The 27,763-nt window shown below is 47.2% G+C and overlaps 11 protein-coding genes across 11 annotated transcripts; 3 read left to right on the top strand and 8 right to left on the bottom strand.

The window, feature by feature from the left end:
- Window positions 1-75: 75 nt before the first annotated feature.
- On the top strand, window positions 76-1,050 carry N7469_006355 (D-3-phosphoglycerate dehydrogenase; the record flags this gene model as incomplete). Its single annotated transcript, XM_056645273.1, has 1 exon — window positions 76-1,050. The coding sequence occupies one exon, from the start codon at window positions 76-78 to the stop codon at window positions 1,048-1,050; it is 975 nt and encodes a 324-aa protein (XP_056500511.1).
- Window positions 1,051-1,285: 235 nt separating this feature from the next.
- On the bottom strand, window positions 1,286-2,263 carry N7469_006354 (SMP-30/gluconolactonase/LRE family protein; the record flags this gene model as incomplete). Its single annotated transcript, XM_056645272.1, has 2 exons — window positions 1,286-1,903; window positions 1,958-2,263. 2 exons carry the CDS (start codon window positions 2,261-2,263, stop codon window positions 1,286-1,288), a joined length of 924 nt encoding a protein of 307 aa, XP_056500510.1.
- Window positions 2,264-2,538: 275 nt separating this feature from the next.
- N7469_006353 (sugar porter family MFS transporter) lies at window positions 2,539-4,415 on the top strand (the record flags this gene model as incomplete). The annotated part of the gene is made up of 5 exons (XM_056645271.1): window positions 2,539-2,662; window positions 2,718-2,857; window positions 2,917-3,102; window positions 3,170-4,171; window positions 4,257-4,415. 5 exons carry the CDS (start codon window positions 2,539-2,541, stop codon window positions 4,413-4,415), a joined length of 1,611 nt encoding a protein of 536 aa, XP_056500509.1.
- Window positions 4,416-5,549: 1,134 nt separating this feature from the next.
- Window positions 5,550-7,140, bottom strand: N7469_006352 (uncharacterized protein; the record flags this gene model as incomplete). Its single annotated transcript, XM_056645270.1, has 4 exons — window positions 5,550-5,979; window positions 6,036-6,295; window positions 6,354-6,580; window positions 6,645-7,140. The coding sequence occupies 4 exons, from the start codon at window positions 7,138-7,140 to the stop codon at window positions 5,550-5,552; spliced, it is 1,413 nt and encodes a 470-aa protein (XP_056500508.1).
- Window positions 7,141-8,598: 1,458 nt separating this feature from the next.
- N7469_006351 (cyclin family protein) lies at window positions 8,599-9,928 on the bottom strand (the record flags this gene model as incomplete). The annotated part of the gene is made up of 2 exons (XM_056645269.1): window positions 8,599-9,196; window positions 9,258-9,928. The coding sequence occupies 2 exons, from the start codon at window positions 9,926-9,928 to the stop codon at window positions 8,599-8,601; spliced, it is 1,269 nt and encodes a 422-aa protein (XP_056500507.1).
- Window positions 9,929-13,236: 3,308 nt separating this feature from the next.
- Window positions 13,237-14,049, bottom strand: xgeA (putative endoglucanase; the record flags this gene model as incomplete). The annotated part of the gene is made up of 2 exons (XM_056645268.1): window positions 13,237-13,633; window positions 13,697-14,049. 2 exons carry the CDS (start codon window positions 14,047-14,049, stop codon window positions 13,237-13,239), a joined length of 750 nt encoding a protein of 249 aa, XP_056500506.1.
- Window positions 14,050-15,285: 1,236 nt separating this feature from the next.
- N7469_006349 (Carboxylesterase type B) lies at window positions 15,286-16,872 on the bottom strand (the record flags this gene model as incomplete). The annotated part of the gene is made up of 9 exons (XM_056645267.1): window positions 15,286-15,380; window positions 15,450-15,530; window positions 15,602-15,697; window positions 15,746-15,843; window positions 15,895-16,025; window positions 16,115-16,390; window positions 16,457-16,573; window positions 16,631-16,709; window positions 16,763-16,872. 9 exons carry the CDS (start codon window positions 16,870-16,872, stop codon window positions 15,286-15,288), a joined length of 1,083 nt encoding a protein of 360 aa, XP_056500505.1.
- A 1,087-nt stretch (window positions 16,873-17,959) lies between these two features.
- erg2 (C-8 sterol isomerase ERG2) lies at window positions 17,960-18,831 on the top strand (the record flags this gene model as incomplete). The annotated part of the gene is made up of 2 exons (XM_056645266.1): window positions 17,960-18,308; window positions 18,467-18,831. The coding sequence occupies 2 exons, from the start codon at window positions 17,960-17,962 to the stop codon at window positions 18,829-18,831; spliced, it is 714 nt and encodes a 237-aa protein (XP_056500504.1).
- Window positions 18,832-19,057: 226 nt separating this feature from the next.
- N7469_006347 (uncharacterized protein) lies at window positions 19,058-19,990 on the bottom strand (the record flags this gene model as incomplete). The annotated part of the gene is made up of 2 exons (XM_056645265.1): window positions 19,058-19,305; window positions 19,600-19,990. 2 exons carry the CDS (start codon window positions 19,988-19,990, stop codon window positions 19,058-19,060), a joined length of 639 nt encoding a protein of 212 aa, XP_056500503.1.
- A 314-nt stretch (window positions 19,991-20,304) lies between these two features.
- N7469_006346 (putative proline utilization protein PrnX-like) lies at window positions 20,305-21,726 on the bottom strand (the record flags this gene model as incomplete). Its single annotated transcript, XM_056645264.1, has 1 exon — window positions 20,305-21,726. One exon carries the CDS (start codon window positions 21,724-21,726, stop codon window positions 20,305-20,307), a length of 1,422 nt encoding a protein of 473 aa, XP_056500502.1.
- Window positions 21,727-22,483: 757 nt separating this feature from the next.
- On the bottom strand, window positions 22,484-26,563 carry N7469_006345 (uncharacterized protein; the record flags this gene model as incomplete). The annotated part of the gene is made up of 1 exon (XM_056645263.1): window positions 22,484-26,563. One exon carries the CDS (start codon window positions 26,561-26,563, stop codon window positions 22,484-22,486), a length of 4,080 nt encoding a protein of 1,359 aa, XP_056500501.1.
- Window positions 26,564-27,763: the final 1,200 nt, after the last annotated feature.

The following is a 27,763-nucleotide window of genomic DNA, read 5'->3' as shown; positions in this document are numbered from 1 at the left end:
AAGGTAGCACACTATCCACCACATTTTGTTTTGGTTCTACGTCTTCACATTGGAAGCTTTACATCTATTTCAAAAATGCCGCCCGCAAGTGTTCACGATGACCATGTCTCTGCGACTCACGGTACTCTCTCGAAGCCAACTGTCTACATCCTCGATTCATGGGATCCACAAGCACTTTCTCATGCGAAGACGCTTTTCAACGTCATTACCCCTGGTGATGACGGATTCTCGGAATGGCGACAGAAAGCCTCCGCTCTCCTCGTCAAAGGCTCGTACTTGACAGCGGAAGATATAGCCAGCTGCCCCAATCTCGTCGCCATTGGCAAGCACGGGGTTGGCATTGATAAAATCGACCAAGACGCCTGCTCTCAGCGTGGTATCAAGATCTGCAACACTCCCGGTGCCAATGCTCGAGATGTGGCTGAACTGGTGCTTGCCTTAGCGATGGCTTTGGCGCGAGACATTCGATCAATCACAACCCGTCAGATGGCAAAGCCCGTTCCAAAGGAAACATGTAACGGTATTACGCTTTATAAGAAGACACTTGGTATCATTGGCATGGGAAACATCGGGCGTACCGTGGCAGAAATATTTCGTGGCGCCTTCGACGCTGATGTAGTTGCTTACGACGTCTTTATGCCTGACGATGCATGGCCTCACATTGCGCACGATAGAGTTAACGATGTCAATGAGGTGTTCAAAAGAGCCGATGTTCTGTCTATCCATGTGCCTCTCACGAATGAGACGCGTGGCATGATCTCGTATAAGGAAATGCGCATGATGAAATCGGATGCAATCCTCATCAATGCCGCCAGAGGTGGAATCATCAATGAGGCCGATCTTGAAAAGACTCTTGCTGAGGGCCATCTTTGGGGCGCTGGGTTGGACTGTCATGAGCAAGAACCCCCGAGCAAGGAGAAGTACGGAGCACTCTGGGAGAACTTGAATGTTATCTCGACGCCTCACATCGGCGCTGCCACCAAGCGAGCGCGAACTGTGTGTGCACTGGCTGCGGTGGATAATTTGTATTCATACTTGACGAGAAACTAGAAATACCCAATATATTGTTCAACTTTTCGTTCATAGCGTCACCCAACTCCCAATTAGTATCCTAGATGAGAGTCTCATCTATTGGATTAGAGATTGCGGTAACATTAGTTTGAAACTACCGTTCTTTTTACCACATCAAAGCCTTGCAAATCGTAATAGAAGCTAAAAGTGGTACTTTTACTATAATTGGTGGTAGAATAGGTCAAAGCAGTCAGAAAGAGCCCTCAAGTTCATTCTACACCAATGTACTCATATTGGAGCCTTTGCAATGCCACCTCGCGCATTGAATGATGCCTTTCATACTATCTGTAATGAAGATGGTTTTTCCATCCTCCCCTCCAAATGTGCAATTTGTCAAATTCTTACCTCCTTCGGGGGCTGTGACAATTCTCGCTTTGGGAACGCCCTCGGAGTCAACTACGAAAACAGACCCGAGACTAGGATGGCAAATAAACAGGCTACCTTCTTCATCCATCGCAAGACCATCTGGACCAGCACAGCCGAAGGATTGGAAGAACAAGCCAGCTTTAGTCGTACTTCCATCGGCATTGAGTGGTAATCTCCAAACTGCATTCGAGCGAGTCATGGCCACAAATAGAAACCTTTCGTCTGGTGACAATACAATGCCATTCGGAGAGACACCATTGTCGACTAGGCAGTCCAGTTTTCCATCTTTCGTAAGTCGATAGACTCGACCAGTCTGATCAGTCATGCCAGTTTGCCCTTGATCGGTGAAAAAAAGGTCGCCTCGAGATGATACGACCAAATCATTGGGACCTTTGAAACGCTCAAGATTCCGACGGGTCAAGAAAGACGAAATTTTATTTGTCTGGGGATCAAATGAGAGGATGCCCTATATCCTATGAGACACCGTACTATTAATGAGAAAGTCACCAGAAGCACTAACCTGCTTGTAGTCCGCAACGAGAATGCACCCATCATCCCGTAAAGCTAGGCCATTCGGCTCACCGTCGTATCGCACGCATTCCGTGACTTGCTTTAGTGTGTCAATTTTGATAATTCGCCCGTAAGGAATATCCGTCACGTAAAGATCACCACCGCTCGTCCACGTCGGACCCTCTAGGAAAATGTCCGATGGAGGACTTGCAGATCCACCACGCCATTCGGTCGGTTGTCCGCTGCACCGTAGAGAAGCGGGGATTTGAACGTAGACCTCGGCCTGGATGACAGGTGGAGCTGGATAGAAGTTCATGTTGGAGGCTGTGGGTGATATGCGTGGCGAAGCTGAGGAGAGATCGGCTGGAGGAATTGGCAGCTTCTTTAACATCGCTTCCATCCATGACCATGTCAACGGATATTTTCCGATGATTTGCGGAGCCCCGGATTCCCCGCTTATTCCAGTAGCAAAACATTGGCCATAGCTTCTTGTAAATAAACGCTGGTATGTAGTACTTTAGAAAGTCTTTTTGGACCAGGTATTATGAAGACGTTGACTTGTGCTCATCTGAAAATTCGACCAAAGCAACAATGGGTCTTATTACGGACACGAAACAAGCAATTAAAGATTCACCAAAAGGAATCTTTAACTGGTATGTGGTTATGTGTACCTTGATTTTTGCCTTTCCAGGTGTAGCAAAAGGCTTCGATGAAGGTATGATGAACTGATGATCTTGTGAATGGCTGGTATCTGACTTTGAAGGGAAAAGGAAACATTGCCTCTATAGTAGTCCAGTCTCATTTCATGAAAGTTTTTGGACTTGATCAGCAATCTGATGCAGAATACGCCAATACAAAGGGATGGATTGTTTCAATTGCTACTGCTGGCGCAGTTTTTGGATGTTTTGGAGTAGGCAATCCGCTATAGCAATGGAGATACGATACACCATTATAGCTAACATTTATCAGTGCCTTCCGATTACTGATCGATTCGGACGACGATGGGCTTTGACTTTGGCAACAATCATATATATTGCAGGCGTACTTGGACAGGGACTCAATGGAGGTAATCTTTCGGGACTATATGCCTCGAGATTCATTTCTGGAATTGGAATTGGTGCCACCACTGTCATTCCGCCAATGTACATTGCAGAGGTATGCATATTCTTGTTCGCTATATTTCATCTTCTCGATAAGCAAATTATTCATGAACTTCGTTTAGATTGCCCCAAAGGCCATTCGAGGTCTCTTGACTCTTCAATATGCAGCATGCCAACAACTAGGCGTTGTCTTCGGCTTCTTCATCAACTATGGCATCACGAAAGCATATGCTGGGTCAGACAAACAGTGGATGTTACCTACCCTGTTGCAGTTACTCCCAGCTGTGATTTGGGGTTCTGGTATTTTTCTTTGTCCAGAGTCACCACGTTGGCTCTTGTACACAGGACAGCGCGAACGAGCAATCTACACCATTTCAAAGCTGCGCCATCTCCCTATCGATCATCCAGCTCTAGTAGCCGAGGTTTCCATGATGGAGGCAAGAATTCTCCATGAAACCGAGTCGGTCGGAAATTCAAGTCAATGGGATCTTCTCAAAGAAACATTAGTCCTTGTTGAGAACCGTCGTCGATTTTTCCTGATATTCATGGCAACGCTTTTCTCGCAATGGTCTGGAGCTAATGCCATCACGCAATACTCACCCACCATCTTCGGCTATCTGGGAATCAAGGGTGATGAGGCGAAGTTTTTGGCAACGGGCATCTATGGTGTAGTCAAATTCGTGAGCACGTTGGCCTTCGCATTGTTTATTGTGGACTTTATTGGACGCCGTCGTTCCTTGCTTACTGGGATCATACTACAAATTGCTACCCTGGCATATGTGGGTGGCTACCTGGGTGGAACAAAAGACATGAGCGTAGAGGAAATTGAAGACAATCAGAACGTCTCAAGGGCATCTACAGCAGCCATCGTGGCTATTTTCTTGCATGCCGTGGCGTGGAGTATTGGCTGGTTTAGCATTCCTTATTTGATTGGATCGGAAATCTTTCCTACGAGAATAAGGTCCTTCAATATGTCTATTGCCATGGGCTTTCACTGGGCTTTCTACTTCGGCTGCTCTCGGGCTATGCCAAGTCTCCTTGCTGCCAGCGAGAAATGGGGCGCCTTTTTGTTTTTCATCTGTATATGCCTGATGTCTCTGATCTATGTTTACTTCGCTATGCCGGTATGATTGCTGATCCGCAAAATCTATGACTTCCATAACCCCGCGAAGCAAAATGGAATGAATGCTCACAATCTACAATGACTAGGACACTACGGGACGCTCACTGGAAGCCCTGGACAGCCTGTTCCAAAGACCATGGTATACATTGCATAAAGTTGCATACGCCAAGCATGACGAAATTCAAATTGAGCAAATTGTCAAGTCGGAGGTTGGGCCTCGCTCGGAACATCTCGAGTCGGCTTGATCATGCCGCGTTCCCCGTCATGCGAGTTATCTCGTCAGGGTAATGATCTTCAAAATATACCGGATAATGTCTGGCAATTTTTGGCTTTCCCCTCCCGTTTTAGTGCTCACCCCCTCGCCGCTTTTGCTCACTGAGTAGAATTGAGCACGCCGCGATCACTGATCAGCTCAGGCTGATCAGTGACCAGATCAATATGTGCAGGACTTTTAATTCATTAACTAGCATCGTCGGTAAATTCGATCAGAAAGACGATAGCAACTTCCGCAATCTCACTAGTATTGGTTAGAGTTTTTACCGCCCTGCAGTGAACTTCACTGTACCCGGTCCTATAGGATAGAATTTGGCTATATAGATTACTGTGAGCTGGTAGTGGCAGGATGGATGTTGTGTGACAGTATTGCAGAATTTATTATGTATTTTTTTTTGGCTTTGGTATTGTCTTTTGTTACATTTCATCTTGGGCATAGCGTTTCGGACGGCCCTGGTTTTCCAAGGAGAGATTGTCTGCGTAGCCATTACGTTCTAAATTAGCTATACCAGGTTAATTTAGCTTTGAATTGAATTGATGAGAATTGCAGTATAGAGCGAAAATGTTAAGGTATCTATTTCACAGGGTAGAAGGCCTGTCAGTCAGGTAAGGAAGAAGGTACCAAGTCAGAATGTGGCAAGGCTGTTTCTTGAGGAACCCTCAAGAATGCATCCCGAAGCACTGTACTAAACATGTAGCCTACGAACCTTTGAGCCTTCATCAAGCATTTATCGATGATTGGAATAACTTGTGGGGGGCAACTCATCAGCTGAACAAACGACACAGTAGATATGCACTTCGCGCTGCATAAAAGAGGGAGAATATGAGACTGTGTAACAGATCAAGTCACATCACCGATTTCCTCACGAAAAGAAGCCGCTTCACTCATGAGAACATGTTTGATGGGAATGACCTCAAGAAAACCCAGAAAGGGAAGGTCATGGGACAGAAGACCGTAACAGAAAACTTGGATGAATCAAGAATAGTCCATACGTGAAGAAAAGTACGGACTCCGCAGTCATAAGTCTAGCCACCAGGAGCAAAAATGTAGATGAATTAAGAAGAGTCTATACATGAAGCGAAGCACCGAATCCATAACCATAAGACTAGCCACCAGACGGACGTCCCAACAGAAGATCAGAACCAAAGATGGCACCCATCTCGTGATACGTAGGGACCACTGAGTGGCTTTCAACTTCCTGGGCACCTTCGAAGTCAAGCAAAGTTACCACACCACTCTCCCTGCTATAGAGAATATTGTGCATTCTCGCATCATCAAGACGGACGGTCACTTGCCGTAAAGCATGAACGCCATTAATGCATTCGGACTGAACATGGGCTCGTTCGATCTCGGATAGAGTATGCCATAGACGATCAAGTCGTATCCCGTCTCTATGCTCTAACAAGAGGACATATCCCGATGGGAAGATGCTCGAGCAAACAACCTCTCCCCTTAAGATCCACTTAGTGAAGTTATGAAGACCAGCCGGCCGCTGAGTCCAAATACGGTGATAAACCGCCGCTTCGGCATCAAACCTAACCGTAACTGGTTAGTAAGTCTAATAATACGCCATAAAAGTAGTCTACCTCACAACTCATCATATTTGAGCTGCCAACACTTTAAAATCACTGGTGTTCCATTTATTGTGGCTAGCCAGGTGGCCTTGGAATTGACAGTTGGGTCTGATAACTGGCGAACGCAATTGATGACTGTTGGGGTAGATCTGTCAGTGTTTACGATAACACTATCCGATGTAACAGAGTCCAATTCGTTCGTCAATGATAGGGACGGGTAGTCGGGATTTCTGAGTAGACGGGCGGAGACGCGGAGAGGAGGAGGGCCTCGTAGCTTCTCGATACATTAGCAGCTGCATCATATCTCTTTTACAGTTACCCGAATCAATGCTTACTTCTCTTGCCTGAAATGATGGACTTTCAAAGTACTTTGGCTCTGACAAGGCCATTAGACAAAAACCAGCAAACAACTGTCGAAGGGAAGGCTGCATAGTGTCGTGCTTAATGGGCGGCGAAAGGAGGAAAGAAGAGTCCGCTGCTCGTTTGACAAAAATTGTAGAATTGTAGGTGGATAAGAATCCAAAGCGAAGCGAACACATACGCATTGGAGCAGCAAGCTGTCCTAAACAAAGGTTCAATAGTCAGCGAGTTTTGATGAAAATAAGAGAATATAGGGTAAGGCAAACCTATCAGTGGCTCGAGGTGATGAGACGTATTAGGTCGGTTTAGATGCAGATATGCATCGGGGATGGTCCATGGTGTCTTTAATTCTCCAACCAAATGAACATTATCAGGCGTGGGGTCAACCGCAATGAGCCCCAGACATATATCTGGAACAGTATCTTCTGAGGTGGAGATTGCTTGGAAATCGGCGAATCGGATTGAAGCCATACCCGGTAATGGTTCAAGGGCCTTCATAACCGGGTCGCAAATATTTCGAACGAATCTACCGGATATACCAAGTTCATTTCCGACTGTGTATAGCTCAGTCTCATCATGAAATGGGATTTTGTGGGTGATTTCTGCTTCTAGAAAAGCCTGGAAGGCGTCTCTCGTGAATGAATGCCATTCAGACATGAAGGTGAGGGCGAGACGATCGGGGTATATCGATGGATTTGAAGTCCCAGCATTCCGGCGCAAAGGTGGAACAGCTCGAGCCAGCTGGGCCTGGGCTAGCTCCATAGTTTGGAAGATAATACCATCAATTGTCATCCGGAATAAAAACAAAAGTGTTGGGAGACTTAACGACGTAGTATGGTGACGATGATGATGGTGTGGTCCTCGCTCGTGTCAGACTATTCCCGATTCGGCGGCGAACTACATAGTTAATGGACGCCTGGGCCCTTGCCCGTATGTGTCCACGTGACCGGGACCTTCGCATTCGGCAGTATGTTTACTCTGGAACCGTCTGTTTCTTTTTCCTTTCTTCAAGATTGTTGTAAACACATATAGGCCTAGTACAATTGAATTACTTCTGCTACAGCCCTTCATAAAAGGAAGGCAAACCACACACACACACACACACACACACACAGAGAGAGAGAGAGAGAGAGAGAGAGAGAGAGAGAGAGAGAGAGAGAGTTTAAATACACAAACATCTTCAAAGCAAGCGAACAGACACCTAAGGCATGTGATTGGCAACGCCTGAGGCTATTCCTACGTCTACCAATCTCCTTTGTTCTCGCCAGAACGTCACTTTCGTCACATACATGACATGATATACGATAATGCAAAAGCTGGTTTAAATAGCGTAATGTTGAACAAGATAAGACTACCTCAATTTTGTTTTGGTTTAGGGTTAATAGCGCAGTTTTTTGACTGAATGGAGACCTCTAGAATAGGAGGACATCACACGTATTATTACGCGCTAGTGTTCACAGAATAGATAACCCTATGATGCGTGTCCTTTTTAAGTATAGCCTGACTTAGACTGGACGAAAAGAAGTACGGCTCTCTGTCTGAACAATAAGGACTGGTGACTAAGCAATGACTGAGTGTCACTGGGTGGTCACTGAGCAGCTATAGACGATTGGTCTTGAGCCCGTGCTGATATTTACTCAGTGAGCCTGAGCCCGAGTGCCCTCACTAAAGCGGCGGCAGCCCAGACAGGAAAGCCCCACCCGGCGGATAAAATCCTGTGTATATAGGCGCATATACAGAGGTTTATTGAGTTCGAGAGATTCAAATGAAAGGGATGGAATTTCGGTTGTATGTAATTTGATTATGAGTACTGTGAACGCCGGTACCATGTGTAAAAAGGATAAATACATCCGTAAGATACATCAATAAACGTCTAGACATCCGATCCGAACCTAACCCATGATCCCATTGCAAACACAGAATGTGACCATAAGACCAAAGATGAAAGAGATGTAGACCACACAAGAAAGAAACGCCGATACCGATCCCAAATGCGAGAGTAAAGAGTGTGAGAAAAAAAAGTAGTATGTTGTAAAAAAGATGCTTGAAGCATCTGGAAGATCGAGACTCGGTGGCGTAAACGAAGGGTATTATCAAGAAAGATAAGTATGAAAGATAACTGCTTTTTGCCAGGAGGCAACAAAAGGTGTAAGGGGAATCAGATGAGTAAAAGGAAATGGGTGGTAGTAGAAGACACGAGGTGGAACGAGACCAGCTCGATCATGAGTGTGGTCGGCTCATGCGTCCTCCCATGTAAGAGCCGGTTGCAGATGCGATGAACCTTGCAACAAAGCCAGTGCTGTGGTGATGTCCACCGACTTTCATCTTCTTGCTTGGCTGACGGACGGGCTCAAACTGCTGCTTGGAATCGAAACCAACGTTGACATAGCTTTGGGTCAGGGAGCAAGAAGGGCTAGTGTTGGAGTCGCTGACCATGACTTCGTCGTTTCCGTGAGACGAGCATGTACTGAGGCTGGCCGGGGTTCCGCGGGAGCTGGGTGCAATGCTAGATGATCGAGAGCATAAGGAATTGAATGTCTCGGCGTGTGATAGAGCGGGGACATCGCGGATGGATGGAGGCGAAGTCGAGCTTCCAGTCCGATGAGAAGGAGTGCAGTGACGGTTGAGATCATTGTGGTATTCGCTATCGACTGGGGCTTGAGGCGATTTGTTCTGTTTGTGGATGTTGGGGCATGAAACATGGCTGGGCAATCGACGGAAAGATGGGTCGATACCACGACGACTTTCACCACGGGCTTCCAACTTTTGGCGACGGAGGCGGCTGGCCAGCAGATCCGCTGAAGCATGAAGACGTCGCCTGGAGAGAGAGAGAGGATTAGTAAATTATAATGGTATTTGAAAGGGCATGGTATACATACCATTCACGGTGCTGCTGCTGCTTTCGCTGTTGTTCTTCCTGAGCCATCTGCTCACGGTGCTGAATCTGCATACGATGGCGGATAGGAGCGAGGAATGGTTCAAGGTGGATAAAAAGATCATCCTCGGTCACACGGGTTTCCCAATCCAAAAGGAAGAGTAGCTGACGTTCCATCAAGTTAACTTCGGGCAAGGAGAAGCCAAATCCATCATATCCCTTCACGGCAGTGTAACGAGCCCAATGCTTGTTCTTGGGGCTGGAATCATTGAGGTTCTTGGCGGCGAGGATAAGAGAGGCGAGGAATATCCTGTGAACAGTGCAACGCATACCCTTGGCGACGGGAGGAAGGCGAGCCTGTAGACGTCCTAGATACACGAGGGAGCTCATGAGAGTCGGCACTTGAACTTGAGAACGGGCGACAAGGGAAGCGATAAATGATTCGATAGATGGTAGCGGCGGCAGGGAGTCGGCATTCTCCATTGGAGGAGTCGAGGGAGGTGTAGGTTGACCATGTTGGTTGACGGTGTTGGTCACATGGGCTTCACAGCGAATGACCCGGGCAGCCTGACGAGCCAGGTGTGTCACCATCTCTCGAGAGACTCTTTGGGTGATGAACTCGTCGAGGGCTGCTCGATTGAACGCCGTAGAGGCTTGCATTGAAGATTGATTCATGGTTGATATGAAGTTTGAAGGTGGTGTGAAGGACTGATGAAGAAAATGAAAACGCAACTGAGCGATATGATGGGACGAGAGGGTATCAAGTGGTTTAACGTTTGTAGTAAAACCAAGCAAATGTCTCTAATAATTCGTCACAAAGCCCGTTTGTTCTTGAGCCGAGACAAAAAGGACAATAAAACACAATAAACTTGTTGTCGACAAATATCGCTGTTGAATCAAAGGCGAAGCAAAAGACAAAAACTGGAAGAAATAACCTCGACTAAAGAACACAGAATAATGTAGATAAAATAGCAAGGAATTCCTGACCAGCAGGATGGAGCAATGTAGTTAAAAAAGAATGTTGCTGTAAGGATAGAAAAAGGTTGTCGTGTCAACCCTCTTATCGATAGCCCTAACTGTAGGATTCTCCAGAAAGACTGAGACCTGCCGAAGCGGAGAATTTAAGCCGAGAGACAGCCCACTGTACTATGGCAATAGATTGGGAAACGAGCAGATGCTGTCTTGAATGAATTATTGAATCGAGTGGATTTTATGGAGTAGGTTGATGATTTGAGAGAGCGACCGGGGCGATGGAAAAGACAATAATTAATAAAAGGGAAAGGAGAGTGTGGTGACGACGTTGAGCATGCGGATGAATCCCGTGAAGAATCCAGCGAGTGGGAAATACTTGACTACATATAGCTCCGGTATGCGCCAAAAGGCGGCTGGCTAGAAAGCTGCAAGGCTTATTGAGCCAGTCACAGTCCCTGAAGGAGGGCAGGATGGGGCAGGGGGGTCGCGGAGGAGCTGGAGCAAGCCTGCATAGTTGGATCTGAGATGCTCAAACCTTTGTCGCGCGCGCCGGGAGTATGGGAGGGTGCAATGGCCATGATTTGTCGAGGAATGCAGTGGAGAAGGGGATTTACACAGACCTGAATACCTATTGCCCTGCAAAAAAGAAAGTCAAACGATTGATGGTCTGTCGGGTATGTACTATTGCTGTCTATCAGACCTTGTCTGTGCTCTCCCCTATCCCTAGATTCATCACTTTTTTGGGTAAATATTACATTGGTATTTGCCTCCCACATAGTATTGAACGCTTCTGTCTAATATATCGCCATCTTCCCAGCCATCTGTTCGTAATTTGGCCAATTCATTTCCTTTCGAGATACTGTTTTATGCATATGGAATAGCCCCAGGATCTCTAAGAATAGTATCTTCCGTTGCCACCCCAAAGTACTCCAGCGCTTCAATGAGCTCAAGTAGACGATCATAAACTCAGCTACTCGCTGACAAGTCTCCACCAAGTCTGCGAGGAGATCAACGCTAGGCCCACTGAACGCCCGCAGTGGAACCCAGCCTTCCCAATCAATACCAATCCACTGGGTTTCTTCCCCTAGTGTCCGCGATATCCTTTAATGTGCCAGGGAACTGATGCTCATTGCCCAGCCTCTAATGGATATCATCTACTTTAGATCATCCATGAAACTCGCGACCGTCTCATATCTCCTGTGCGAGACGCGGGGGGAACATGCCAGGTCAGATTCCACCATGTCCTACCCTGAAATATCTAATGGATGGCTCGAGACACGGTGGAAAGCACCTAGTTTTGAACCTTCTTCACAATCTATTGCTCTTACAATTGTATCTATCCATACATCCTTTCCTATCCCATCCTATTCATTGCTCATGACTTGCCCCATCAAGGTGGTTGCATCACCCTCTCCAGGAAGAAGGGCGGCCAAGGCATGAAAGCCCTCGGCCCCAACTCAATTGAATAAGGAGGGAGAGATTGGTTTCAGCTGTAAACATAATGGCAGCTTCATAGGCGAATCGTGCGTACGTCGTACGAGGATCCAAAACTAGAGAAGGACTACTGTACAGTACAAGTAACCTATGTATAGCCTCGTAGAACTATGTGGCAACCCAAGTTTCAACTTGGCGCCCTAAAGTCCCCATTAATACCCAATCACTGACGATAAAAAAAATGACAGGTTCCGACCGTAGAAGATCAAGTCCGTGCAAAATCCCCCACCCTTTCGCACTTTGGAGATCCCTGCTCGGACTCCATGCCAAATGACCCCTGTCACACGGCGCGCCACGAGTAGTGGGTCGTGAAGCGTGTTCGAGGGGACCAACATTAACAAAGTCGGACATACCAGATGACAACGCGATCAGACACATCGAAGGGGGAAAAGGAAGTGTAGGTTCAACTAATTCTCGACCGTGGTACGTCGCGAAATAGTTCAGCCACCTCGCATGAGGGCAGTCGATTTTCTGCCTTGATTTGAGTGCATTCAGTCGGAGTCAGTATTCGATATATCGAATTTTCCCCCCGCCACTCGTCTTTGTGATGTTCCCACGCTATCGATGCATCTAACAAATGCATCTAGCAATGCATGCAATGTTCCGACCATCATTTCATCATGCATCTTAGGGCTACAGGCCTAAAAAAAGCAGCCGCTGTCCTATTTTCGGATGAGATGGCTGGCACGTATATAAGCGCCCTTCTCTGCTCCCAGCGCTTACGGCAATTGCTTCACCCCCGGCGACGCGCTTTGAGTGTCATCACCTTCGAGAGACCCTCATCTAGCGCTACTAAATATATCTTAAACGCAGCTGTCAAGTGAAGTTAGTCTATGAATAGCACGATTTTTATTATTCTTAGCAACAAATACGCGCCCTCCAAGTCCCAACGCGACCCTACAAGTTCTGGGTCCAGAAGACACTCGATCCTCATTCCATGGCAAGAAATGACATCTGATGAGGAACACAACATGGAATAAATAATACTGCGGCATTTTTATATGCGCGAGAGGAAGAGTACTGTGAAGCAATAGATGTTTTGGTTGAATGTACAATGCCGGATTTCGCCAGATCATCAGAACGGAGCATGCAGAACAAATCCAGTAGCTATAACTCCACAGTGCACGACTTGACACTAGGATGGCCTGGGGGCCAACGAACGACCTGAATGGTGGAACATGGCCTTGTCTCACAATGAGCTGGCTTTTCGTTTCAGGAGAGTAACCGTTGGGGCCCAGCGACTAGTCCGGGCACGGCGCAAACTGAAACATGAAACAATTACTCCTGGAAGCCGCTCCTATGAAGTACAAAGTATGGCACTAATGGCTCATGCGAGTTTTTAGGTTGTTTGGAACCGATACAACACGCGTCCATGGTTTGATGATCTATTTTACTACGAGTACATACAGGTGAAAGACAATTGGAGATGCTAGCTACAGAATGGATTCCAGATCGATTCATGTTGACTACCTACTCAAAATGGTCCGATCGTCTGATGGGACGGTACCATCGTCAATTTATGCGACAGTTGCGGAGTAAGAGGAGACCTTGAAGTCGGCGCTGCCAGTGAAGGGTTCAGTACCAGCCTGCACATCGATGAGGTAGAGGCTCTTGTCCAGACCCTGGTTGTTGATGAGATAGGTGAAGAATTCCATCATATCACCAGAGAAGCTGGTCGTAGAAGAGGGAGCGACGAAGCTGTAAACAGTCATGCTGCCGTTGGGACCCTTGTACAACTTCCACTCAACACCGTTGATGGTGGTTGTAGCAATGGGAGAGCCCGTCGAGGAGATAGGTCCGGCACCACCAATGGCTGCAAGCCAGACCATGATCTCATACTCATTGTCGCCATCAGCGGTGGAACTGAGGAACATATCATAGGCGACATCAGCCACGATGTTGGTTGTAGAGTAACTATTTGCATGATGTCATTAATACCCGTCTATAAACACAACACGGGTTGAGCGTTCAACTTACGACCAGTCGAAGTTGGACTTGATGCTGCTGACAGCACTCAGTTGCTTCGCGGTGAATTGCAGAGCAATGTTGGCGTAGCTCTTGACCTGGTTGGCGGTACCGGCCCAGGTCCATGAGGAGTGCCAGGCAATGTTGGAACCGCTCAGGGAGTCCACGCCGGTGCACTGCTTGCCGGAAGTGTCATAGCTCTGGCCCCATAGGTTGTTGTAGACGATATAGCTGCCGGTCTCAATGGATGCATACTGGTCGCAGAAATCGGCACGCTTGGAGAGAGTCTTGGTAGGAAGAGAGGCTGCGCTACTCAAACCGGCGAGTACGAGTGAAAGGACAGAGATGGGAGCGAAAGACTTCATGTTGTGAGGATTGAAGGAAAGGATCGAACTGGCTTGCAGGTTCTGGATTAGATTGAGAAGAGGAAATATGATTATTGAAGATCAACAGCACCTCCGGCACCGAGGGACCTGGCCGTTTTATAAGAGACTTTTCCAGTACATAATTCACAATTCCATCAGGAAATTTCTCCGGTCAAATCTTGTGGATGCTTCCATGGGTATTCCGTGGACTCCGTAAAGCACGGAGCAACTTTGTCTCATGAGGATATATTGACTCCACCATCCGGGTAATCTTAGAGTGGCTCCGGTTAGAACAGCTGCACATTGGCTGATCATCGCCTGCTAGAAAACGGCATCCTGTCCGCTCAACAACTGAGGCAGTCATCTGCAATCTAGTTAGCTTGCGAGAACTGATAGTTCAAGGCTTACGACTGGCAGAGCAGGAGAATTGAGACAGGATATTTCCATGCGGGGTGGAATTTGCAGAGTTGTGGATACATATCCTGCATGGTGGCTGCCACCCCTTTCCACCAATCTGTGAGATTGTCTCCCACGGCAATTCGATAGTTCAGGTCAAACTTGAAGCCCAACTTGAAGTCTATAATCTGGGCAGATCGTAGACTTATAGACAGTGTGTATTCCTGACTACTCAGCTATCCCCTGGTTCAAATTGAAGTCTAAATGCATAATGAACCAACTCTTGAAGCGTTCTACGTCAACTTCGAGAAATGCCAGCTAGAAACCCTTTTGTGGAGACTGCAAGCCACATGGTCTTCTACGGCTTTAAATTGTGATAAATTTGTATGGAAAGTTTTGAGCTATTCTGAATGCTAAAATTCGATATTAAATTCGGAAAATCCTCGGATTGAAAGAACCAAGCGAACGTTTGACCCTGACTCGACCTAGACGGCTCCGGTCCCACCCAAAGACGCCGTCGTCTCAGATTCATCCCATCGCTCGGAAACCATCTCGAAGCAGCAACAAACATTTCAACTTTAATCTCCGCCAAGGCTGTTAATACAATTGTATCGAGAGAATCATCACCATCATGTCTCAAAGTGAAAAGGCCTAGACTAAGAAGTATGTGGATAATGAACCTCGGTTCTAGGATCTACGTTCGTCTACACTCCACGTTCTTGTGGATGCGGTACGTAGATCTGGGTTTCTCATGGTGTAACATATATCAAGTGTCTTTACCTAGTATGAATAGTCGGCAAGCCTTGGTATACCTATACCAATTCTATCCCTGTATGGCTGCTATAGCAGTGGAGGATTACAGTATTGATCCCAAACATTTGATGTTAGAACCGCCGATGATATTCCCTCACCTCCAATTTTCACCAACGAATCCTCTGTAAAAGAAAGCCACGTCAGTCCTAGATTGCTGTAGATTCTGCTTGTTCACAGCGAAGTATACTCACCCTGAAACTTGTCATTGAACTGCGGCCATCCGTACTTTTGAAGTCCGCTTTGAGGATCTTTTGCAAATGCAACCCATGCCCCTGTGATCAAATCCATATCAGAAACAAAGACAGGCAGGCTTTATATGAACAAGCTTTATATGGAGGCTCACCTTGCATGTATCTGCTGGTTTCAATTTCAAGCCTTGACGCAGGCTGAGAGTATGGCGTCGTCACGTTATAAGTCCCGAAAACTAGGGGTATTTCGGCTAGAACGAGTCAATGGTCGCCCCCTTAAGAAAAGAATCAAGACATACAGGTATGATAAGCTCCAAGCCATGGCCTAGGACTCAGGTTGGAGAAATTCCCTTGATAGACGTATCTCCAGATCGGTATATCATTTTTGGACCGCAGCCTGTATAGTTTAGCCGGGGACTGAGAGAAGAATAGGTGAAAGGTGGTTCACCGTAATTCATCGAGAAGAGGACAGTTGAAGGATGCCTGGGTGTCAGCTTGTACTTCTGATTCGTTAATCGTATTCATGCTCAAGGGATACATGAATGCTAGTTCTTTTTCATCAAAGCCTGCCAAGACTGGCTACTCGAAATCCAATACATTGAACCATTAGCATACAGAACGGGCTGCTAAAAAAACAAATAAACTCAGGTGCGGTAAATATTTCTTACCAATTTTGCAATTTTCCCGCTCTTCGCTCGAGCTTTATAATCCGCGAAATAGGTTGATCCATCTGGGACCGGAAGAAAAGAATACTCCCCGACGGCCATCGCATCGACAATTTTGTACAATGGAACTTTCTTCATGCAATTTATTGAATCTTCTCCGAAGCCACACCCGACCGCGTTCGATAGACGCTCCCAGTTAGTCTGATATCGTAGAATCGGGCCTGACATGTAAGTACCTGACTGCATTATTATACCTTTCACCAGTGGATTCTCAGGGTACTTTCCCAGAGGAGGATTAGCGATATACTGGAAACCATTAGAGATGGATGATACGAATTTTCTTACGGCGTGAGCGTAGATGTCTGCGGAGGCTGCCCCGACAGATTGCCCAAATAGTATCATGCGTTCTGGGTCACCACCGAAGTGGGCAATGTTTTCGTAAACCCACTCGATGGCAAGTCTCTAATATTTGGCATGAGCAAAGCCCAGAAGAGAAACTGGCAGCGTATCGCTACTGACTTGATCTTGCAACCCTAGGTTTTGCCTTGATGGCTCCAATCCAGGGGCATTTGGGAATCCGAAGAAATTTAGTCGATAACTGTGACAATCATTAGCAGCCAGACTTATAAGAAGACGAGGGGCATGGAGTACTTGAGAGTAACCACAATAACATCTTCATTATCGCGAACTATATTTGTACCATCATAGTAGGAAATTGAGGTGCCGCCATATCCAAAATCACCCCCATGGATAAAGATCATTACTGCGACCTTACTGCCTGGTTTTGTGTGCTTTGAGGCTGGAGCCCACACATTGAGATATAGGCAATCTTCCGAGAAAACCGTTGAATCCCATATGGTATAAGGAAGAACATTTAAGATGGACTCGCTGGACAATTTCGTTGCCTGTGGGCACGGTTTGCTAAACGCTGATGCGTTGATCGGGGAGGACAAGGGGGAATTTCTTCGCGGTTGTGCAAAACGGAGTTCATCAATTGGAGGTTCTGCATATGGAATACCTAGAAACCCTCTCACGAGGCTCGTAGAGTCATTGTAGATACCATGTACTAATCCGCTGGACGTTTGAACACCGAGTTCTGATGGAGCTTGGCTCAATGCTTGAGCTAGTGCAAGCCCGGCAACTAGAAATCCTAATATCGACAAATATTTCATTATCAGATTATGACTGGTTCATTCCAGACAATGAAACAGTGGAAGGAGACAGTGCAAAAATAAAAGAATCATCTTCAAATTGAATACCAAGGGCCAGCAGGTCATTTTATCTGCTTGAACATGTCTCACACTACGATAACTGGGACGACAGACCGCGTCCATTGTGCTACCATGACCAAGGAAGAAGACCCGAGAGTACGTCTATGTCAGATGAGACATCTAATCATCCAGTCAGAAACCTATTCATTCTATCCACTTCAATTCGTGAATACTGTATGAAGTTGAAGTAATTCTACCTCGTCGATTTTTATACTTCACAAGTTTGACGCGGGCCAATCAGGCGATTCGGATTGGGGCGATCCGAACTGTTCAGAAGATATCCATTGAGACTGCAAGTATAATACTAGGATTCATATTTATTCCCTAATTGAAGAAACAATCCTCATTCAATCAACTTCATTTGCCCCTCAAAATCAAACCGAAACCAAGATCTCCCCAGATCTGCCAATAGTTTGGGGTATATTTTGTATTTTTGGCGCAAGGCATAGAGTGCAGCTCCACTTAAAACTGCGGAACAAACAAAACAGGGGCCCGCCTGAACTTTTTCACTTCAACCTCCGTCACCTTTTCCCTTCTCTTCCCTCCTTCACTTCCTCTCCTCAATTCACCCGTCACTATGCCATCCAAATCATCTGCTAGCAATGCTAGCAAGAAGTCATCCAGTGGCTGCCGCTGCTTCTCCTTCCGCACTCTGAGCATCATCGCTGTCTTCCTCGCTCTGTTCTCCGCCGTCTACAGCTTCCTCGATGCGCGCCTGAACCAATTCTACATCTTCGATCACGAGCATCTGCACGAGCTCTCCCAGCGCGCTGTCAAGGCGCACGGCGATGACACCAGTTCCATTGTTAACTACATTGTTACCGAGCTCGAGGAGAAGGTCGGATCCACCCACCTGAACAAGGATGAAGAATGGGTGTTCAACAATGCAGGCGGTGCCATGGGCGCTATGTACATCATCCATGCCAGTAAGTCTAATTTTTTGCAATCTAATGAGTCGCGCGCCTCGCTCTTGAAGGGCAATGGCATCAATGGCATCAACCTGGAGCTTGTCATTTTCTCGGCTCTGTATTCGGCAAATGTAGCAAACATAGCTAATCACTTCTTTTTTTCCCCCCCTTTCTAGGTATCACCGAATACCTGATCATCTTCGGCACTGCCATCGGAACCGAGGGCCACACCGGCCGTCACACCGCTGATGATTACTTCAACATCCTCACTGGCACTCAGCTGGCCTACGTCCCCGGCGAGTACGAGGCCGAGGTCTACCCGGCTGGCTCCGTCCACCACCTGCGTCGTGGTGAGGTTAAGCAGTACAAGATGGAATCTTCCTGCTTTGCCCTTGAGTACGCTCGTGGCTGGATCCCCCCTATGCTTTTCTTCGGCTACGCGGATACCTTCTCCAGCACCCTGGATTTCCCAACTCTGTGGGCTACCACCCGCATTACGGCGCGTGAAATGATCGGCAATTTGTTGAAGATGAAGTTTTAAGAAGGTCACCTAGGTCTGGATGTACATTACCGAATTGTGTTACTGTGGTGGATATGTACGTTAATAAGATGTCTTTGGATACGAAAATGGGGTTGCAAGGTGCCCACGCATTTGTTGGATAAGATTTGTTTTATGAATTGGCGATAAAAAGACGCGAAAGTCTTCTCGGTAATCATAATTTTATGACGAATGATATTTCTATCATTGAACACTTCACATACTCACACTATCTACTTTTCTTCTGAAAGAAAGCACTCAACATCCTAGCAGGCTCCGTAACCTCACCATCTTTAGCCATGAATGACTCCTCAAAGGCTGCCACACCGGCCTGAATCGCTTCATCTAGTGAGACATTCTCCCAGGTGCGCATGAGTGCCTTTTGTTTGCGCACGGCAGAAGGTCCATTTTTCTCTAATTGACTTAACCACCCTTCAACAGCCTCATCCAAAGCACCCTGCTCAACAATCTTCTCCACTAAACCCCAACGAAAAGCTTCATCAGCACTGATATTCTCTCCAAGTAGAAGAAGTTGTCTTGTTCGACCCCATCCAATCAAATTAGGAAGAAGAGCAGCTTCAACCACGCTGGGAATTCCAACTCGAACCTAATATCATACGATTAATCATTCATCATCCCTCCAAGATTGAAAAACAATTAGTCACAGAGAACTTGTCTGTGGACTTTTTGTTATAATTTGTCTCGTTGAACAAGACAAATGATATGGGAAAAGAAACAATACCTCGGGCATCCCAAAAATCGCATTCCTACTCGCAACCCTTAAATCACACGCCGCTGCAAGTTCACATCCAGCACCAAGTGCATACCCATTTACACGAGCAATGACCGGAACCGGACAATCACGAACACTCTTACAAGCCCGATGAACCTTCGTAATAAACCCGCGCGCTGCAGCCGGAGAATTCAAATTTGCCATTTCCGCAATGTCAGCGCCTCCAACGAAGGATTTGGGCCCTGCACCGGTTAACACGATACCCAGGAGATCGGCATTTTGAGTTGTCACTGCTTCGACTTGTTGAGGTAATTTCTCCAGTAGAGGTGTATTTAGGGCATTGAGTTTGGATGGACGGGTGATTGTGATGTTTGCTATTGTTCCTGTTCGTCGGCGGGCGAGTGTTGTTATAATTGATGAGGTGGTCATCTTTGGCTGAGAGTTGGGATAGTAGTATCAGGGAAAATATGCACTACTTGTACTATTTCAGGTCTGTCAGGTTCTTTCAAGGCTGATGATTTTCTAACGTCGTTCACTGATACTTTGTATTTATTGAATGACCGAGAATCACCGATTCCAATGCGGGGAACCCCCGCAAATTGATGTACTTCGGTGTGAACAAGTACAATAGTCCAAGAAGTAAAGACAGAACAAGTGTGTTCTTATTGGTTGCTGCATCCGTCTAAGTAATTTACAGCAGATTAGAAACAAGTGGGTATTTTACAGTCCATGCCAGATGCAAATTAAAAATCTTCCACCGTAGTCCCCAGCTTTCGTTCACGAGCCAGACGTACCAGATCGCCACCAGTCACAAGATCCATTAGGCCCAGCCCGACGCTCTTGTAAATGACATTTCCACGTTCCACCCATTCTCGCAGACTCTTCTGTTCATCGGCGGCTTCCTGTGTGGCATTTCGAACCATGAGAAGCTCACCGAGTTCAACCATTTGTTTCGGCTTGATCCCAGCCTGGACGATCTCGCCTGCCTCTTTAATGGCCGCATCAAGACTGTCAACGAGTACCACACCGCTGCGGCGCGTATGTTTGTGGAAATGACGATGAGGCGCCGAGACGGTCACCTCATCACGAAGAATATCAGGGTGTATCTCGGCCATGTGTGCCTTATATGATCCCACTGCACTGATAAGTCGCCCCTTTTGGCGACCCTCACGAGATGTGAGAAACTCAGCAGGGAACAGAGGCTCGACCGACGGGGTACAGCAGAAGATGACATCCGCCTTGCGGACATGTTCCTTGATAATACGCTCATATTCGCCGAAGTCGTTACTCATAGCCGAGAATTTGACATCTCCACGCCAGGCGGTGTTTTCAGGAAGGTAGATATCACGAAGGAGCTTGGCTGCCCGCTCGAAAGATCGGTTGACAATATAAACACGGTTGATTTCCTTTCCACGTAGAATCAATGCCAACCGGATATGCCAGTAGGCTTGAGTTCCAGCGCCGAAGACAAGGAGAGTGCGGACCTTCTTGCGCTTGTTAAAAACCATCAACGACGCTAGAGCAGTACGGAAAGCCGTAAGTTCATGCGCATTGATCAATGCAAATGGAAGACTCTCGCTATCCAAAAGAGTCACACTGCCCTTTGGAGAAGTATCCCGAGTACCCACCCCAGGCCACGCTCCCATCGTATTAGAGACGCTGTTGACCACCGGTTGCTGATTAACACATCCAGAGAGTAGTGTTGAGCTATCCTCGTTGTCAGCCCCGCTTCCCGAAGTTGTTGTCGTTAGGCTGGTGGAGTTGCTATCTTCCTGGGATGAACCAACGGAGAGATCGCTCACATCGGATGAAAGTGAGGCAACAGAATCTCGGACAGATCCAGTCCGTGAACGACTCGAGTTTGTTTCAATCCCAGGAGTGTCGAATGTACCGCATCCCGCGGCAGAACCATCCTGCAGGGAGATCATCTTGATGCCAATCGTCTGGCCCGTGCTGGCGGGCATGAACAAGGTAGTACAACCATTCTGGCGAGTGATGGCGGTTCGTGAGGGCTGGTATGCGGCCGAACAACCTTTGTCTTGAGAACCGGTGGAGTATTCACGAAGGGCCTCTGAGAGATTTCGCTGTAGTTCGGCGACTTCGTCACGGTTGAGAGAGAGGAGAAGCTCTCGGAGCTGCGACCGCGAGAGAATAGTCAAAGGCATAGGGAACGAATGTTAAGAGAATGAGGTGCCGAAAAGAACTAAATAGCGATGAAAGGAAAAAGGTAGAGCAGTGAAAGCGAGAGAAAACAATTTGGAGAAGAGGGGCAATCCGCAATAATCTGAGTGTTATCAGTTTCGACGCCCCGAGTTCTGGCCCGCCACCGGCCACGCACCCGCCAAGGTTATGTGGAACTTACATCCTGATTCACTGATTCAGCGCTCGCCGGATGATAGGTCGAGGAGTTGAAGGTGTGATCGAATTTCTCACGCCAAGTGAGCCGGGCATCACAAGGCGTGGAGCTGCTCCAAATTTCAGAGAGCGCACAGCAAGAGATGGCCAGTGATGACGACAGCCAGACTGAGCGGAGCGGGGACCGCGGGGCGATCGACAAATAACAATAGAGATCTCAGCCCGATGACAGAAGTGTAAAAGAGAAAAAGGGAGAAGATAGTCGCTTAGTAGCTGTCAGTGAGGAATACCCAATGAGTATGGAGTGTATAAAAATGAAAGAAAGAAAACAGACAAGAAAGTTGCAGTCGAAAGAAGCAAAAAGGTTGTTCTTTTTTTTGGCCCTACGCATCCCAAATGCGGAAGGACCCACCTACCCGCATTGGGATGAGAATCGCTCTTTCCCGGAAAAATGTCAATATATACAGTGTATCATGTGATTTAGTATAAAAAAGAGAAAGGAAGAGCATACGGAGTATGGTTATTCATTTCTGCATTGTCATCTTCACTTCATACTAAACTATCTATCTAGTCTAGCTGCCAACCCTTATTGGCCTTCATCTCTGCATACCATTTTTGCACATACTCTAATCCGGAATGAGGTCCATATAACTCAGTCTCCCACTGGGGCAAAGGTGCCTCCAACCCCGTCTCCTTCAGGCAAGTTTCTCGCAGTATATCGAGACTTCCACCACGATCATAAATGGATGTGGACGATACTTGAGTTTGTTCCATCTTCATCTTCGTGCGAAGTGCTTTTGTCTTCTCCTGGTCAACAGTAAAGTCGTCATTCACTACCACTCCATACCCTTGGCGGGCTCCTTCAATAGTGACAAGTTTTCGGTGAACCTCCAAGGCTACTTTTTCAGCAGGACGCGTCAATGGATCTCCAAGCCCACCACCTCCCCAAGTCACCCATTCGAGTAGATCTCCTGGGTCGACACGGATGTGATCACATTTGGATGGAAGAATCTCCTTTGGAGGGTCCACGGCATATTTTGAATATCGATAGAGCACTTTGCTGGATCTTTGTCCAGGTTTCCCTCCCTTCAAGCCCCAAGGCTTCGTAAACCATCGGTCGTCGTGTAAACTGAACTCACCTCGAGCGAGGAATCGATAAAGAGTGCGTTGAGCATTGCCGCCGCGGAAGTATCCAGCACCACCACTATCAGCAACACTCTCATTGGCCTCAATACGCAATGGATAGTTCAACTCAATACTCTCTGTGGGAATTGACTTGATGGCCGGGAAGAGACAGTGGCAGTCAGGCCCATCGCCAGCCTGGCGAGCAGGGACACCTCCGAAGCCAATCTGGTAAAGCTGGTACCATTCGCCGCTAGGTTTGAAACCGGAATAAAAGAAGTGAGGCGAGTCACTGAATCCAGCCGCCGCTTGATAGTCGCTGTTCTTCTGACCGATCAGGGCTTGGACGATATCCAGAGTACGGCCCATCAGATGGGTTCGGCAGGATATCGGTGCCGGACGGACGGGCTTGAGCACTGTGCCTTCGGGAATATGAACATCAATCAATTCGTGGAAGCCATCGTTGATGACTGTTCCAGGCGCCGCTGCCGCAATCAAGTAATATCCAATGAACATTCTGAACATGGTCTCAGAGAGGTAGAAGTTGATACTGTGTTCGCTTTGGGGAGAGGTTCCACTCCAATCGAACATCAAGCGATTTCCATCGACCTTTTTCATAGAACAGGTGAGCGCCCACGGTCCGACACCATGACCATCGTCATCCACAAAGTCAGTAAAGGTACTGTCATTGTCATTGAATTGCCGCTCGACAATCTTGGCCAATCCGGTCCTGTTCCTGTAGAGAAGTTCGTTGCATGAAGCGAGGTATACCTCCTGACCAAACCGTGTCGCTAGTTCACGAACTCGCGTTGCGGCCATTGAACATGCTGCAATAATAGCCGTCAGATCAGAGCGATACCAAGCTGGTTGTCGCGAGTTTCGACATAGAAGCTCGACAATGTCGGCATTCATGACACCCTTCGAATAAAGTTTGATACAGGGAATCTGCACACCATCGTCGAAGACAGACGTTGCGTTGATAGACATGCTTCCGGGCACGATACCTCCCACGTCCGTTATATGGCCGAATTGAGACGCATATCCAATCAGACGATGCTCGTGGAAAATAGGAAGAAAGACAATGATATCGTTCAAATGACTGATGGCACCTTGTACCTGATAGGTATCGTTCGTAATAAAGATATCGCCCTCTTCAATCGTGCCATGCCATATTTTGAGAAATTCAGTGATGAAGCTACCGAATTGGCCTACCAGCATTTTACCATTGGCATCGGTGATCACGTTGAACTCATCTTGTTGTTCTCTGATGGCAGGGGACATGCTGCAACGAAGCATCATCTTGTCCATTTCTCCACGAATGGAAGCCAGAGTGGACGAGATCAGGGTCGGAATTAAAGGTGTGCTTTTGACAAGTTCGTTCGCTGATGCCGCTGTATACTGAGTCGGAGCGACTGGCCTTTTGTCGAGGGGATTGATCAAGATATTGCCAATCTTGTCAATCTCGCCAAAATACCCAGGCAGAATAAGTGTGTTACTATCCATCTCAGAGACGATACACGGCCCGACGACCTGGATTCCCTGTTTTGTGATCTGTTGACGATCCCATAACGTGGCAAGCTGCCGTTTACCATGTACGATAATTGTCTGTTCACCAAGCTTCGCACCGGCTGGCGGGCCTGGGCTCGTCGCCTTCTCGACATTAGGAATGTCAATACTCGGAGATGCATCCTCCAAGATAACCCCGAGGCGCATTAGCTCAAGCTCAAAGTCCGGGAGGGTATAGGTGAAAAGCTGCTGGTGTTGCTGATCAAATTTCTCCCGGATGATTGCATTCCACCCTTCTGAACTCAGTTTCAGCTCCTCGCCAGCCATGTCGACGGTGATAGTCAAGGCCTGCCCTTTGTATCGAAGATCTGCCTGATATGCGGATTTCCAAGTCATTGGCCAGTTTTCTCCAGAGGACCTTTGCAAGGTTTCACGACATTTCTCTTCCAGGATGCGATATTGCTCGTTGATCTCTGATACGTTTGTTTCGGATACAAGGCGAATAAACGTTGTTGATTGCTCATGGCGAAGCTTCGTTGTGACATCTCCTTGTGCACAAAGAATTCCAGGGGATGGGGGAATGATGACCGGCCATGCTCCCAGTAGTTGTCCTACCGCATTAGCATGAAGTGGGCCAGCACCTCCAAAGGCGACGAGTGCAAAATCGCGTGGATCGTAGCCTTGCTCCACGGAGACGAGGCGCAAAGCACCATACATGGTCTCATTGATGATCGTAATGATATCCTCGGCTGTCTGGGTAACTGGTAACTTCATCTGAGATGCGATTTCACTAACAGCCGTCAAGGCTGCTTCCATGTTCAGAGCGAAATCACCCCCGAGGAGATTCCTTGGTAAGTATCCCAAAACCAAGTTTGCATCTGTCACAGTCGCCTGTTTCCCACCTTTTTCATAACATGCAGGGCCTGGCACAGCGCCAGCGCTTTCGGGACCGACACGCAGTGTCTCGGTCAGCTCCATGTATGTGGTTATGGAGCCTCCACCGGCACCAACAGTTTTGATATCCACAGCTGGTGCCTTCACAGATAAGTTGTCCACAACAGTCTCTCTCCGAAGCTGAGGCTGACCATTATAAATCAGAGCACAGTCTGTTGAGGTTCCTCCCATATCCAGGGTAATCAAATTCTTGTAAGGGGTGCCTCGAGCCACAACATCTGCCACTCCCTTCACACCTCCTGCAGGTCCTGACATCAAAATGTTCACAGGAAGCTCCGAGGCCAGTGTTAAGCTGGTAAGACCACCATCACTCTTTAGTACACGGATGATCTCACTTTCCTTAGCAAGTGCCTGAGAGAGGTTCTGGAGATATGTTTGAACAACAGGTTTCACAAGTGTATTAGTGCAGGTTGTGACCGTGCGCTCATACTCGCCAACTTCACGGAGCACATCTGCTGAACAAATCACAGCGACTTGAGAACCTAATTCCTCGCGAACCACTTCCTTGACCTCGCGCTCATGCTTGTTGTTACTGTGAGAATTCAACAATGAAATCGCTACCGCCTCGGGCTTTTGCTTGGCTAACTCGCGCAAACCGTCCCGTAGATCTTGCACATCAACTGCTGTCACCGGTTCACCCTGTACCGACATTCGTTCCTTGCACTGTACAACGCGTTCAAGTGGTACGATGGGCTCTGGTGGAGTCCAATGCAGCCACGCCCCTAGTCCACCGGGGATCTGAGACCGACGCAGCGCAAGAATATCCTTATGGCCCGCAGTCACGACCAACGCAGTGCGGGCACCTTTTCCTTCCAGTACAGCATTGGTAGCGGTTGTGGTCCCATGGTGAATGAATTGAAATGTTCCCGCCCATCCAAACTGCTCCTTCAGAATCAAACGCGCTTTCGAGATACCATTCTTAATTCCAATACTCTGGTCCGGAATTGTAGTCGGAACTTTCGCACGAACAGTCTGACCACATGGTGTAAAGACATACACGTCTGTGAATGTACCGCCGACATCAACACCAAGCTGATAGCCTTGGTCGGTCTGTGCGTCTCCCATATTGAAGCGACCGGCAAGACGTATTCTCCAAGCTCAACCTCGGACCATGAGCTGGGGAGTTTAGCTTTAATATAGGGAGATCGCTTTTATTTTCGACTCCGACGAGGCTGGGGCCCCAGCTCCACATGAAGAATGCTACATCTTACATCTTACATTTGATGAGGCGTTCCCGTACATCAGAAGCTTCTGTGTGGACAAGCCCTTTTCCCGAGTTGCATGGCCCAAGCATCCAAGCCGTCGAGTGGGGTTATTGCTACCAATGAGATATAGCAAGAAGAGATGATCTATGCAGCTAGCCAGTTACTGAAAGTGGGCTGCGATTCAAGTTGGAGGGGTTACCAGTGGGAAAGAAATCGTTTGAATGTGGGACGAAGTGAAGTGTGGTTAAACATTTGACTATTACTGGCCCTTGAACCCTGGCACTTTATTGACTTACTAACCCTAATCGAAGCAGAACAAACGACCGATCAAAGTAGCATTATGACAAAGCTGGACATTTTCTGACGACCCGAATGGCTGTGGCTGTGATGCATAGGTAACAACTGATTTATCAAATATTCTGATAAAGAGCTAACCTGACGGGGTAATTTTGTGCGCCTTAAATTGAAGAGTGGGACTACTTTTCATGGACACGTCTATCTAACCTGGGCAGCAGCGGAAAAGCTCTGATGGGCTGAATATCTGCGACAATATGAATATCTCAATCAACAAGATGATATCATGTTCAAATGAGGGCCGGTGAAGAACTACTGAGAAATTACACTCCAGCTCAGCAGGGGTCCACTAAATACTGGCCTCACTGTACTAGGAATGGTTCTAGGGCGCAGGCACTGGGAACATGTCCACATATCCCTACAACTTGGAATGATATTCACTAATTACATACTGTTGGAGAGGTACATTTAAATGAAATGCCCAGGGAGAATATACCTGTAGCAAGATTCAATTTTGTAAAGCCGGAATTTGGTATAGAAAGTGATACTAGCATTCAGAAAATTGCAAGATTCATATTTTTCCTTTTCAATCAGGGTTCGGTCCTATACAGTATGTCTAATAGATTCATTCAATGTCAAGTTGATGTTTGCGATCTGTCAGTAGCCAAAAGCATGGCAAATAAGATCGAAATTGTTTACTCTAATTTGAAATCCCGCAATCCAGTCGACTCTATCTGATTGTAAGTATGTAAATGCTACTGGAGGT

This window comes from Penicillium citrinum (genome assembly GCF_028827155.1).
Source record: "Penicillium citrinum strain IBT 23319 chromosome Unknown utg000005l:1.0-1900146.0:1.0-1900348.0, whole genome shotgun sequence".
Classification (NCBI taxonomy): Eukaryota; Fungi; Ascomycota; class Eurotiomycetes; order Eurotiales; family Aspergillaceae; genus Penicillium; species Penicillium citrinum.
The sequence above is the reverse complement of the archived record's forward strand: the minus strand, read 5'-3'. Positions and strand labels throughout refer to the sequence as shown.